Here is a 15,076-nt window from a genome sequence, read left to right as displayed (position 1 = left end):
TGTGGAGCGCCAAATACATTCTGGCTTTTGAACAAGTGCTTTTGCAATTCTGATATTTCTACAACATACTACAAATCTTTCATATTCTCAACCTCAGTGTGTTCTGAAGAAAGGAAAATCTATAAACACTTGATGATGCTTGAAACTGCCTTTTAAACCCGTAGGATCAAAGACATCCCTTAACAGATAATTACTGTAATTTGGTCAGGGGGCCAAACTGGCACCATCATGCCCCATTTACTCTTCTTTCACTGTAAGCCCACCTAAGAAATAGGATATTCTCTGTTTAAACCGGTAAATTGGGGAATGTTTCAGATATGCTCAGATTTCTAAATTATTTTTTAGAGATTATTTATTTATTTATTTATTTATTTTTTTAGTAGTCTCTACACCCAACGTGGGGCTCAAACTCACAACCCTAAGATCAAGAGTCATATGCTCCTCTGACTGAGCCAGCCAGGCACTCTGCTCTGAAATCTTTAAGTGGCATCTTTACTGCTTAAAGTTATGTGGATAGAGAGAAAGGCATGGAAGAGGAGAAACATAGAGAAGAGGAAGGAGGAAAAAAAATGGTAAAGAACTGGGGAGGAGGAAGGACAGGGAAAGGAAAGCATATGGCCCTTCTTGGAGCTCATTAACCTCACTCTCCCTGCTGCTGCCCTTTCTCTGAGGCCGCTGAGTTCCTCAATGCCCTGAAGACAGCTTTTTAATAGGGATTTTTAAAATGTTTATTTACTTTTGAGAGAGAGAGAGAGAGAACAAGTGGGGAGAGGCACAGAGAATCCAAAGTGGGCTCTGAGCTGTCAGCATAGAGCCTGATGTGGGGCTTGAACTCACAAACAGTGAGATGATGACCTGAGCTGAAGTCAGTTGCTCAATTGACTGAGCTACCCAGGTGCCCCTTAATGGGGATTTATAAATTCATTCATAGTATAGTTAAAATGAAGTCAACACTAAATTGGTAGGGAAAGCTGAAAGAGCAGGGAAAGAGTAGGAATAAGTTACCAATAAGAAGATGCCAAGTGTTAGGGTCTCTGGGCTTTTCAGGAATTTTTTACAAAACCATTGCTGTGCTAGAAGAAACACTATATTTGCTCACTCTGAAGCAATCACCTCGTTAGTTCCACATGGGAGTTGTCATGAACTAGCACAAACAGTGTGTACGGGTTCTGTTTTACCCTTCTCATAAAAACTTCAAACTTGGTTTGAATCTCATTGTCTAGACGAACAACATATTTCTCTGCTCTTTGATAAGCTGTCCCATTTTCCTCCAGACCCAAGTCTACAAGGACACCTGCCAAGAAGAAAAAAAGAGTTTACCTTTTCACATACATATATATAAATGAGATAAACTAAAGTTCAATGTCAACTGATATACTGGGTAGTGGCTGTATACAGAAATTTACAGAGCAGATATTTTTTCATTTTGCATACTCCCCACCACAATTTTGATGAGGAAATATCAGATTCTCTCTTCTTTAGAACACCTTAGCCCACTCCTACATGTCACACAAAGGACAACATGCAATGATCTGATACATTAAGTAGAAGCAGTCGAATGTATGAGGCGTCTAATTAAATCCTATTTATAGTGAAGTGCTGCTGCTAATAGCTACTATAGGTCACTTAGAGCTACAGCTCTTAGCCAAATTAATATATTCACATAACCTTCTTTATCCCAAATTTAGCAACAAAACATAATATTAAAAAAGGATAATAACATAAGATGTCCAAATATACCACAACTAGACTGTGGGCTCTTTTAGGTAGTATTTTACTCATTTTATATAGTGACAGTTTTGCACAGTATCTGAGTATGGGCAGTCTTCCATGAATGTTGGATTACATAACAAATTTATAAAATGAACTGAATTACCCAAGATTACTATCTTCTCAAAATGTTAGAAATAGAAACTTCAGTACTGTACCATTCTATCTGTCTATAATATAATTACTTCCACATTCAAACATCTAAATAGTTTGAGGCACATGAAGGTGTTATTGGGATAATCAATTAAAACAACCAATCCTCTTTGAAAATGAAAATGAAAATGAAAATTATGTGAGGTGAAGGATGTGTTAACTAACCTGATTGTGATACACATTTCACAATATATACAGGTATCAAGTTATCAAGGTGTGCACTGTATACCTTAAACTTACACAATGTTATATGGCAATTATTTCTCAATAAATCTGGGAGAAAGCCCCCCAAACCAAAGGCAACCCCCACCTCCAGACACTTAGCTGCATGGTGGGAGGGCTTAAGCCCCCTGAGATGAGAGAGCCTTGTGACCCAAGACCATGGTCGGTCCTCCAACAAGGAGAAGGAACCAGAAGACTGATTTAGGGGTTAGATAAGCCACAGGGCCCTTGAGGACCAGCCTGGGCTCCAAGAGCTAGAGAATATATATTTAGCATCCAATATCAGCCATACCCACTAGCCACAACTATGTGAAAAAAAAATCAAAATTAAAAAGAAGAAACAAGTTAAATTAAAAGACTTTTATAAATTATGAGGACTTACTTTTGTTTATCTAGCTTTTCTTTTCAGATAGAATCAGCTCAATTAACAATTACACACAATTAGCATCTAGATGCTGTAATAGTAATAGCTCTAAATGGTATAAAAGAAAATAGGAAAAATGTTTTACCATATGAAAAATTCATCACACAAGATGAGGTGAGCAGAAAGTTCATTTTGTTTTTAAACATTTTTCATGAGAAGTCTTTAGCCAGACATTGATTTCAATTTCCACCCACATGAAGCCAAATGTTATTGTGACTATATCCAAAAGCAATCAGTCAAATATTTAATGTGGTGAGTATTCTGATTTTTTTTGAAAGTGGATTGCTTGCAAAATTCATTCAACATTCCATAGTGATTTATTGAGAATCCACTATGTATCAGGAACTATGTCAGGTATTGTGCTAGGTGTAGGGATACACAGAAGAACAAGACAAAGATCTTAACCTTATGGAGTTTATGATGGAGAGGACAGATAATTTTGACAGGTGTCATGATGGGAGACAAGTACCATGGGATGGAGGAGGTGAACAGAAAAATAGAGAGAAAACCTACTTAATTTCTAAGGGGTTTCTGTTATCTTATCTGTATAATAGGGAGAGGAGTGCCAGTTGAAAATTAGTCTGCATTTCCTAAGTTTATCCCTAGGAAATAAGCAGTGCAAGTTAATAGTAACTCAATATGAAAAGGTCATAAATAACTCATAAAGAATAAAAATATTCCTTATGGATAATTAAGAATTGACTATACTTCAAAACAAATGAATAAAGACCTTTGACAGGTCAATTTCATACATGCCCTAATGTAAAGACAAAGTTCCATGAATCTAAGAGATTCTCTTAGATATAACACATGTATTAGTTCATAACTATACAACCATCTGGCTCTGCAGTGGTGAATCTTGGTGGGGAGCAGGCACATCAGAGGTACTTGAGTTTTTAATTTCTAACTGGGCATTTTTAGTAAGGAATCCTTACCTTTAAAGTTTGTTTTAGACTTGCTTTTATTTTTAAGTTTTGTTTCTTTCCTGGTTATGAAAGTGATAGATAGTCATCTTGGAAAAACTGGAAAGTATAGAGATATATTAAAAAGAAAAATTTATCCATAATTCTTTAACTCAAAATAAGCTGTGAACATTTCTTTGCATTCCTTCCTGTGTCTTTTCCTATGCATACTGTGCTACCTAGAATTTTGTGATTGTATATTCTGATATTTTTCACTTGTAACTATAAAATAAGAAACAAAACTATCATTATTTACTAATAATATGTCTGTATAGAAAACACAAAATAATCCACAGATAAATAAATTAATAAGAATTTGATTAAAGTGATGGAGTCAGAATCACTTTATAAAAATTAGTTGCATTTCTATACACTAGCTGCAAACAGTTAAGAAATATATATATTTTTAAAAACATTTACAATAACATAAAAAATATTAAGTATCTAGAAATAGGTCTTATAAAAGGTATATAAGATCTTTATGAAGAAAGTGATGAAACTATTAATGACATTAAAGAAGACCTAAATAGAGCTATATCATAAAATATAGTTACAAATAAATTCTCAAATTTATCTAGAGATACAAAGTAATTCCAATAAAAATTCTAACAGTTTTTTTACCTTGAAAAATTATTTTAAAAATGTATATGGCAGAATCAAGACAGTCCTAAAGTAGAAAAGGTGGGAGAGATTTCCCTTCCCAGAGACTAAGAACTATAGAGCTGTATTAATAAGACAAAGTGGTTTTGGCACAGGGATAGTCCCCAGAAAGAGACCCCCATACATATGGAAACTTGCTTCATAATAAAACTTGCATTGCAGATCAGTGGTAAAAGCATGGGATCTTTAATAATTGGTGAAGAACCAAGAAATTATATTGAATCTTACCTTACCTAATATGCAAAAAAAAAAAAAAAAAGTCAAGTGGATTAAAAACTTAAATGTAAAAGACAAAATTCTAAAACTTAAAAAAAATTTTTTTTAATGTTTATTTTAGAGAGAGACAGAGAGAGACAGAATGTGAGAGGTGGAGAGGCAGAGAGAGGAGACACAGAATCTGAAGCAGGCTCCAGGCTCTGAGCTGACAGCACAGAGCCTGATGGGGGGGATCAAACTCACAACTGCGAGATCGTGACCTGAGCTGAAGTCAGACGCTTAACTGACTGAGCCACCCAGGCGCCCCTGAACTCTGAAACTTTTAAATGACAACACAGAGAAAACTGTATGAACTCATAGAGGACTTCTTAAGCACAAACCCCAGAGGATAGACAAATTAAACTTAAGAACTTCTCTTCATCAAAGACATTACAAATAAAACGACAAGACTCCTAAATCCATAAGTATTACTAATGAAGAATTTGTATTCAGAATACATACATTACTCCTACACACCCAAGAGAAAGTGAGCAAAAATATTTAATAAATACTTCCTAAAAGAAAAAATCCAGAGGCTATTCAAAATATGAAAAGATATTCAACTTCATTAGTGATAAGAAAAATACAAATTAAAACCATAATGAAATGGAATAATATTAAATTAGTTAAAAATTTTAAAACAATATAAGTGTAAGAAAGAAGTTGATGGAAGAAAATCACATGTATCTCCTCCTTTCTGCAAAAGAAATGCAGAGGATAGACCAGAAACTAAAGAGATTGATTTCTTATAGGTGAGTAAGTGGAAAAGAGGCAGAAAGGAGAATGGGAACAGCGTAGGTATCAGAAGGGACAGACACTTCTCTGAATATACCATTTTGTATAGTTTTGGCTCTTAGAACCATAGCAATAAACAAAATCAACCAAGGATAAGGGCAGGGGGCGCAGAGATAGGCAAAATGGAACCCAAACAGTTACAAATGAAACCTAACATAACCACACTGAAGGGGATGAGGATGAAAAGAACAAACATAAGTAAAGCAAATCAGTGTTTTGGATGGATACTACAATACTAAAGACTCAAAAACTTTAGTTAGCAAATCTGTTTCTCACAGGAGTGTGGGTTAGCAATTGTATAACTGCTAGAAAAAAAATCAAAGAAGTGAATATATTGTAGATAATGAGAACTAGGTTTACCCCATCAGAGAAAGAAGTTACAAATAAAGAAAGAGGAAAGACTAAAATGAACCCTGTGGTGTCCATATTTCAGTACAAACTTGTATTTTAAAATATAGATATAGAGGTAGACACAGAAATAAAGAAGTGTGTGTGTGTGTGTGTGTGTGTGTGTGTGTGTGCGCACACGCACATAGGTTAATAAACATACATTTCCTACCTCTGTCTGCTGAGTAAGTCCAGGGACAATGACACCCCAGTAACAATAAGCACACTTAGCCTGGATTTTGCTTTCTAAATAGCATTCTTCAATAAGAGGAATCAGAGAGTTCCTCGGAGAAGAGTTTAACTTAAGGTTTGGGGCAAGGAAATTAAAAATAACTTTGGAAGATCTGTGGTTCCAAAAAATAAGTATACAAAAAGGGATCATAACATATTAAATGAATACTAGCAATGAAGCCACATTAATTATAACAAAAAGACACTCTGATGGGGAATGCTGATAAGGGAGATGCCTTACATATGTGGGGGCTAGGAGTATGGGAAATCTCTGTACCTTCCCTTCAATTTGGCTGTGAACCTAAACCTGTTTAAAAACATAGTCTTTAAAAAAAAGACAAAAAGACAAAAAAAAAAAAAAGACACGAGTGCCTAGCCAACAGGGTTCCCAGTGACCAAAGCTAGAAAACTTGGGACCAAAATAAATAATGATAGTATTGGAAATGACCCATAGAATAAAATAAATGTTCACAAATCCTTGCTGCTTTAAATAAAATTTGAGGAAGAGCTCCTTACAAAAGGACTCAATAAATAAATCCCACTAATAAGTGTAGGAAAAATGGTAGAAATGCAAAATCATCATTATGCAAATACCACAATAAGCTGCATGTAGAATCCACTGATGGATGCTAAAATTCATGATTGAAGGTATATTAGCAAAATGCCAGAGTATTCTCCCAATATTTTTTATCAACTACCAAGAGCTACACGGTAATTTTATAGTGGAGAAACCTGGCAGACACCACCTTAAAGTGACCAAGGTTAACATCACCTATTGGACATATCGACATCAAGTTGATGCCCTGAGAAGGACATAATACTATTTTTGTGGTCTTTTTGACAAGTACATGTATCCTCAATCTAATTGTGAGAGAACACCAGACATTCCCAGATTGGAAGATTTTATACAAAACAACTGGCTATATTTGCCAAAAGTGTTAAGGTCATGCAAAACAATGAAAGAGTAAAGAAGTGTCCATTTGCAGGAGACTAAGAGGACACAATAATTGCGTGCAACGTGGGATCCTGGATTAGATCCTGAAGGAGAAAAATGACATTAAGGGAAAACTGATGAGGTCTTTAGTTAAGAGTATTGTTCCAGGATTGATTTTCTCTTCTGATAACTGTACTGTAGTTATGTAAGTTGTCAACTTTCAGTGAAGGTGGTGAAGGGTATATGTGAACTCCCTATTTTTAAGCAAATTTACTAAGATATAGTTCATATACAATTCACTCTTTTATGATGTACATTTCAATAGATTTTGTATATTCACAGACTTGTACAACAATCACTACAATCAATTTTAGAACATTTTCATGACTGCCAAATGAAAGCTCATACCCTTTAACCATCACCCCTCAATTCCCCCTTGAGCCCCCCAGCCCTTTGGCAATCACCAATCTATTTTCTCAATAGATTTGCTTATTCTGAACATTTAATACTAATGGAATCATAACAATATATGATCTTGTGTGATTGTCCTCTTTCATTTGGAGTAATGTTTTCAAGTTTAGTCCATGTAGCATGCATCAATACTTTATTTCTTTTTATTACTGAATAATATCCCATTGTATGGATTATCACATTTTACATTTCCATTCACCATGGACGTAATGGACATTTGGACTCTTTCCACTTTTGGGCTATTGTGAAGAATACTGCTATAAACTTCTGTTTATAGGTTTATATGTGGACATATGTTTTCACTTCTCTCTCATTTCATATCTAGGAGTGGAATTGCTGTATTACATGGTTATTCTTTGTTTAACTAATTGAAGAAAGGCTAGACTGTTTTCTAAAGTGGCTATGCCAACCTATAACCAGCAAAGAAATTAAATAAGTAATCAAAAATCTTCCAACAAACAAGAGTCCTGGGCCAGATGGCTTCCCAGAGGATTCTACCAGACATTTAAAGAAGAGTTAATACCGATTTTTCTCAAACTATTCCAAAAAATAGAAACAGAAGGAAAACTTCCAAACTCATTCTATGAAGCCAGAATTACCTTGATTCCAAAACCAAAGACCCCACTAAAAAGAATTACAGGCCAATATCTTTCATGAACATGGATGCAAAAATTCTCAATAAGGTGTCAGCAAATCAAAATTAACAGTACATTAAAAGAATTATTCATCATGATCAAGTGGGATTTATTTTTGGTTACAAGGATGGTTCAATATTCACAAATCAATCAATGTAATATACCGCATGAATAAAAGGAAGGATAATAACCATATGATCCTGTCAATAAATGCAGAAAAAGCATTTGACAAAATACAGCATCCATTCTTAATAAAAACCCTCAACAAAGTAGGGATAGATGGAACATACCTCAACATCATAAAGGCCATATATGAAAGACCCACAGCTAGTATCATCCTCAATGGGGAAAAACTGAGAGCCTTTCTCCCCTAAGGTCAGGAAGAAGACAAGAATGTCCACTCTCATCATTACTACTTAACATAGTATTGGAAGGCTTAGCCTCAGCATTCAGACAACAAAAAGAAATAAAGTGCATACAGATCAGCAAGGAAGAAGTCAAACTTGTATTATTTGCAGACAACGTGATACTGTATGTAGAAAACCTAAAAGAATCCACCAAAAAACTGATAGAACTAATACATGAATTCAGCAAAGTCACAGGATATAAAATCAATGCAAAAATCAGTTGCATTTCTATACACCAATAACAAAGCAGCAGAAAAATAAATCAAGGAATCGATTCCATTTGCAATTGCACCAAAAAAAATATGGCATCTAGGAATAAACCTAACCAAAGAGGTAAAAGGTCTATATGCTGAAAACTATAGAACACTTATGAAAGTAATTGAAGAAGACACAAAGAAATGGAAAACATTCCATGCCAAGGACTGGAAGAAGAAACATTGTTAAAATGTCTTATGCAATCCCTATCAAAATACGACCAGCATTTTTCACAAAGGTAGAACAAACAATCCTAAAATTGTATGGAATTTTCCATGGAACCACAAAAGACCCCTAACAGCCAAAGCAATCCTGAAAAAGAAAAACAAAACTGGAGGCATCACAATTCCAGCTTTCAAGCTATATTACAAAGCTGTAGTCATCAAGATAGTATGGTACTGCCACAAAAACAGACACATAGATCAATGGAACAAAATAGAAAACCCAGAAAAGGACCCACAACTATAGGGTCAACTAATCTTTGACAAAGCAGGAAAAAATATCCAATGGAAAAAAGACAGTCTCTTCAGCAAATGGTGTTAGGAAAACTGTACAGTGACATGCAGAAGAATGAAACCGGGCAACTTTCTTACACCATACACAAAAATAAATTCAAAATGGATTAAAGACCTAAATGTGAGACAGGAAGCCACCAAAATCCTAGAGGAGAACACAAGCAGAAACTTCTGTGACCTTGGCTAGAGCAACGTGTTACTAGGCATGTTGCCGAAGGCAGCAGAAACAAAAGCAAATATGAACTACTAGGACTTTATCAAGATAAAATCTTCTGCACAGTGAAAGAAATAATCAATGAAACTAAATGGTAGCCTATGGAATGGAAGAAGATATGTGCACATGATATATCTGATAAAGGGTTAGTATCTTAAATCTATAAAGAACTTAACAAACTCAACACCCCCAGAAAACAAATAACCCAGTTAAGAAATGGGCAGAAGACATGAATAGACACTTTTCCAAAGAAGACATCTAGATGGCTAACAGACACATGAAAAGATGCTCAACATTACTCATCATCCGAGAAATACAAATCAAAACCATGATGAGATACCACCTCACATCTATCAGAATGGCTAAAATTAACAACACAAGAAACAATAGGTAGTGGTGAGAACACAGAGAAAGGGGAACCCTCTGGCACTGTTAGAATGCAAACTGCAGCCACTCTGGAGGACAGTATAGAAGTTCCTCAAAAAACTAAAAACTACCCTACAATCCAGCAATTGCACTATTTGATATTTACCCAAAGGATACAAAAATACAGAATCGATGAGGTGCATGCACCTCAGTGTTTTTAGCAGCATTATCAACAATAGGCAAACTATGGAGAGAGCCCAAACGTCCATCAACTGAAGAATGAATAAAGAAGATGTGGTTTATATATACAATGGAATACTACTTGGTAATGAGAAAGAATGAAATCCGGCCATTTGCAGCAATGTGGATGGAACTGGAGGGTATTATGCTAAGTGAAATAAGTCAGGCACAGAAAGACAGATACCATATGTTTTCACTTATATGTGGATCTTGAGAAACTTAACAGAAGACCATGGGGGAGGGGAAGGAGAAAAAAATGTTACAGAGAGGGAGGGAGGCAAACCATAAGAGACTCTTAAGGACTGAGAACAAACTGAGGATTGGGGAGTGGGGGAGAAGGGAAAGTGGGTGATGGTCATGGAGGAGAGCACTTGTTGGGATGAGCACTGGGTGTTGTATGGAAACCAATTTGACAATAAATTATATTTTTTAAAAAATTGAACTACCGTATGACCCAGAAATTGCCCTATTAGATATTTACCCAAATAATACAAAAATACTAATTCAAAGGGATACATGCACCCCATTGTTTATACAGCATTACCTACAATAGAAGAAAATTATAAATGCAGCTGAAGTGCCCATTGATTGATGAATGGATAAAGATGTGGCATATACACACAATGGAATATCACTCAGCTATCAAAAGAATGAAGTCTTGCCATTTGCAACAACATGGATAGACCTAGAGAGTATTACACTGAGTGAAATAAGTCAGTCAGAGAAAGACAAATACCATATCATTCACTCATATGTGGAATTTAAGAAACAAAACAAATGAGCAAAGGGGAAGAAAAAGATGCAGAGAGACAACCAAGAAACAGACTCTTAACTGTAGACAACAAACTGATGGTTACCAGAGAGAGGCAGGTGGGGAGGGATGGGTTAAATAGGTGATGGGGATCTTTAGGACTGCACTTGTCATGATACGCACCGGGTGATATATGAAAGTGTTGAATCACTATATTGTACACATGAAACTAGTATTACACTGCATTAACTAACTAGAATTTGAATAAAAACTTAAAAAAATAAAAAAATTTCTCCCATTCTGAGGGTTTCCTTTTCACTTTGTTGATGGTGTCCTTTGAAACACAAATGTTTAAATTTTGATTGTGTTCAGTTTATTTTTTTTTTATTGTTTGTGGTTTCAGAGTCATATCTAAGAAATTATTGCTTAATTCAAAGTCATGGTTTTCATCCATGTTTTCTTCTAAGAATTTTTATACTTTTAGCTCTTATATTTAAGTCTTTGATCCATTTTGAGTTACTTTTTGTGAGGTAGGGGTCCAAATTTATTCTTTTGCATATGGATATCCAGTTGCCCCACACCATTTGTTGAAAAGATTCTTTATTGAATAGTCTTGGCATCCTGGCCAAAATTCAGTTGACCACAAATAGGAGGGTTTACTTCTGGACTCTCAATTCTATCGCATTGATTTATAGGTCTATCCCTATGCCAGTGCCACAGAGTGTTGATTACTTGAGCTTTGTATTGTATGAATTTTAGGGCCAGCTTGTTCATTTCTGCAAAGAAGCCATCTGGGCTTTTGATACGGAATGCACTGAATCTGTAGATCCATTAAGGTACATTGCTATCTTAAAACTATTAATGCCTTCTAATTCATGACCATAGGATGCTGTTCTTTTTATTTAGGTCTTTATTTTCATTCAACAATGATTTCTAAGTTTTATACTTCTTTTGTCGAATATATTCCTAAGTATTTTATTCTTTTTGATGCTGTTATAAATGGAATTGTTTTCTTAATTTCATTTTTGTATTACTTGTACAATTTTTGTGATTTTTCTGTAGATCTAAAATTATTTTAAAATTAAAAAAAATTAAAAGAAGCATGACCATATCAAATATTTGCAACTGAAACACATACATTATTGGTGGGAGTGTAAATATAACCACTTAGGAAAAAAATTTAGCTTTATTTGGTAAAGTTTATATACATGACCTAGGCCACAACAATTCTATTCTCAGAGACACTCCTTTATTTGTGTACCAGCACTGTTTGAAAAAGTAAAAAAAAAACCTAGAAACAATTCAAATTTATATCAGTAGTAAAATGAGTTTTTAAAATGTGTGATATATTCATGTAATAGAATACTACAAAGCAGTAAAATGAATGAATTAGTTATACATAACAACAGGATCAATCTCAGGGACATAATGTTGAATGTAAAAAGTAAATTACAGACAAATGCATAGAGTTCCATTTACAAAAAGGTCTAAATGATGTGAAATTTAACAATATATTGTTTAGGAGTTACATTGTTCATGTATATTAATTTAATTAATGTAATATATTATTTAGGAGTTAGCAAAACTATAAATAAAACTAGAGAATAATGAATAGAAATTCAGAATAATAGTTACCTTCAAAAGAAGAGAAACATTAACATTAGGGAGGGAAACAAGAGTCTTCAGTGTTCCTTAAAATTTTTTTTTTTAACGTTTATTTATTTTTGAGACAGAGAGAGACAAAGCATGAACAGGGGAGGGTCAGAGAGAGAGGGAGACACAGAATCTGAAACAGGCTCCAGGCTCTGAGCGGTCAGCACAGAGCCCGACACGGGGCTTGAACTCACGGACCGCGAGATCATGACCTGAGCCGAAGTTGGCCACTTAACCGACTGAGCCACCCAGGTGACCCTGGTGTTCCTTATTTTAATGGGTACATACATTTTTACTATCTTGTGATTTTTAATACTTTTTATAAATTTTATAAATTTGATTTACTCAATATTTAAAATTTCTTAAAATGGAAGAATGCAAATAACTATCCGTCTTTTAGAAACTATTTGAAAACATTAATAACTATACTAAATTCCATCTGATAGATATATCATCAATGAAACACAACTATTTTCTCTTCATTTTCTATTTTGAATATTATAGAAGAGTTTAAAGACTAGTGCAATACACTTAAATTAGATTCACCAGTTGTTAATATTTTGCTGCATTTGCTTTTTCTCTTTATTGCCTTTTACTGTTATTGTTCGTGTTATTGCTGAATAATTTGGTAGTAACATATCATAATATTCACCCCTAAACACTTCATTAGACAGTTCATAAAAGCAAAGGCAGTCTCCTACCTAACTTTATTACCTCCTAGGAATTAACCTAACACTGGTATAATATTCTCTAATACCTAGCCTACATTTGAGTTTCACTAATTGTCCCAGGGCTGTGTTTTTTCTTTTTCTTTTTAGATCTCAGATCCAATCAAGAATTAAGCATTGCACTTGGTTTCTATGTTTCTTTATTCTTCATAATTAAAAAAGCCCCTGCCTTTTTTTCTCATTGGTCTTCTCATTGATATTTTTTTAATGCAGGCTAATTGTTTTGTAGAATGCCATATAATCTGAATTTGTCTGGGAGTGTCCTTGTGATTAGATTCAGTTTAAACATTTTTAACAATGATACCTCGTAGGTGACATTGCTCATAATGTCTATCTGTCCCAGAACTGGAGAGGGCAAAGTTTGATCACTTGGTTATGGTAGTACCTATTGCCAAACTTTTCCATTTAAAGATACATTTCCTCTGTGTAATTTTTAATATGTGGGATGACACTTTGTGACTGTGGGAATATTTGTTCCCAAAGGACATTTTACTTAATGTTTTTAGTATCCATTGATATTTGTTATAATCAATAATTACATTGGTAGTGCAAAACAGAGATGTTCTAATTCTATATATTTTCCTTACCTTCATTAACTGGTACTCTTTTGTAAAGAAGGGCTTGCCCCCAACCCCTCACATCTCCTGACCCTTTAATTTTTTTTTTTTTAGTATTATTATGGGTTCATGGATTTAAAAAAAATTCCATAGGTTACAATCCATTAGCATCATTCCTTTTGATACTCAAAATTACCAAATTTGGATAGTAAATGCCCCTTCAAGTAGGCTGTTATGTTCTTTTGAAATGTCCTTATCAATCTTTGAGGACTTTAGCACTTTCTGATATGACAAGATTCCAGACTTCTCCCACCTCAGAGTTGAGACATTAGGATGGTATTTATAAGCCAAGATCCAGAGACTATGTGTACATACAGATACTGAGATTTCACTGTTTTTAAGACCTTTCAGTGCATGGTTAGGAAATATTCTTAATTTTTTTCAAATTGTAAGTTCGTACTTACATCCAATTTAAAGCTAAAAGGAACTTTTCCCCATTCCATATTTGAGACTCCCTTCTTTCATGGGAGAACCCTGGTGTTCAACAACATTAAAATATTTACTCATTTGCTCTACCCTGTGATATACACAAAATATTTTAAAATTATCAACACCACTCTCAACAACATACTGATTAAAATTCAAAATTTATTTGTAATTCCTTTTGCCCTTAGGATATATCATATTAAGGGTAAACACTAAACTGGGGTGCCTGGGTGGCTCAGTCAGTTAAGCGACCGACTTCAGCTCAGGGCATGATCTCGCAGTTCGAGCCCCGCGTCTGGCTCTGTGCCGATAACTTGGAGCCTGGAACCTGCTTCAGATTCTGTGTCTTCCTCTCTCTCTGCCCCTCTCCCACTCCCACTCTGTCTCTCTCTCTCTCAAAAATAAAATCAACATTAAAAAAAAAGTATACACTAAGGAAACTGTGTTAAAAATACTTGAATTCATTCTTTTTGGTGTGTGGCTATATTATTTAAAAATATTTTTTTTAATGTTTATTTATTTTTGGGAGAGAGAGAGAGACAGAGCATGAGCAGGGGAGGGGCAGAGAGAGAGGGAGACACAGAATCTGAGGCAGGCTCCAGGCTCTGAGCTGTCAGCACAGAGGCTGAAGCGGGGCTTGAACTTGAATCAATGTTTTCATTAGCTTCTGGTTTAGCCTTCATGTTTTGTTTCATTTTTCAAAAATATGCACAGAAGTGTGAATCTGAAGATGGTCAGAACTGCTATGAAACGGCTGGTCTGAGAAAGGTCACTTTCTGTCTTGATAATTTCTTTATCACAGTTATATAGGATTAAATAAAAGTTTATACTCTAACAAATTATAAGCAAATCTGGCACATTTTTTCAAATCCACAATAAAAAATGAACATCAGCAGGGCCCACCTGGGGTACTGAAGGTGGCCGTGAGAGATTCAGGGTCATGTCTGCTTAAATAATAAGCCTTACTCTTAGCATGAATGAAAATTTAGAAGGCATCAGTAACTC

At 34.8% G+C, this 15,076-nt stretch overlaps 1 protein-coding gene across 7 annotated transcripts in view; it reads right to left on the bottom strand.

Annotated features, from left to right (window-relative positions):
* Positions 1 to 15,076, bottom strand: part of GREB1L (GREB1 like retinoic acid receptor coactivator) — a 174,567-nt gene that overhangs the window by 51,980 nt on the left and 107,511 nt on the right. For all 7 annotated transcript variants that reach the window (XR_006195366.1, XM_042911022.1, XM_042911025.1 and 4 more), the window contains one exon: positions 1,114 to 1,294. Coding sequence is in view for 6 of the 7 variants with exons in the window: in XM_042911022.1 (XP_042766956.1) it covers positions 1,114 to 1,294 (181 nt within the window). In the remaining variant the exon portion in view is untranslated. The remainder of the gene's footprint in view (positions 1 to 1,113; positions 1,295 to 15,076) is intronic.

Source organism: Panthera leo, chromosome D3 (genome assembly GCF_018350215.1).
Source record: "Panthera leo isolate Ple1 chromosome D3, P.leo_Ple1_pat1.1, whole genome shotgun sequence".
In the NCBI taxonomy this organism is placed as follows: domain Eukaryota; kingdom Metazoa; phylum Chordata; class Mammalia; order Carnivora; family Felidae; genus Panthera; species Panthera leo.
Note: the sequence above shows the minus strand (reverse complement) of the source record. Positions and strands in the feature narration are given on the sequence as shown.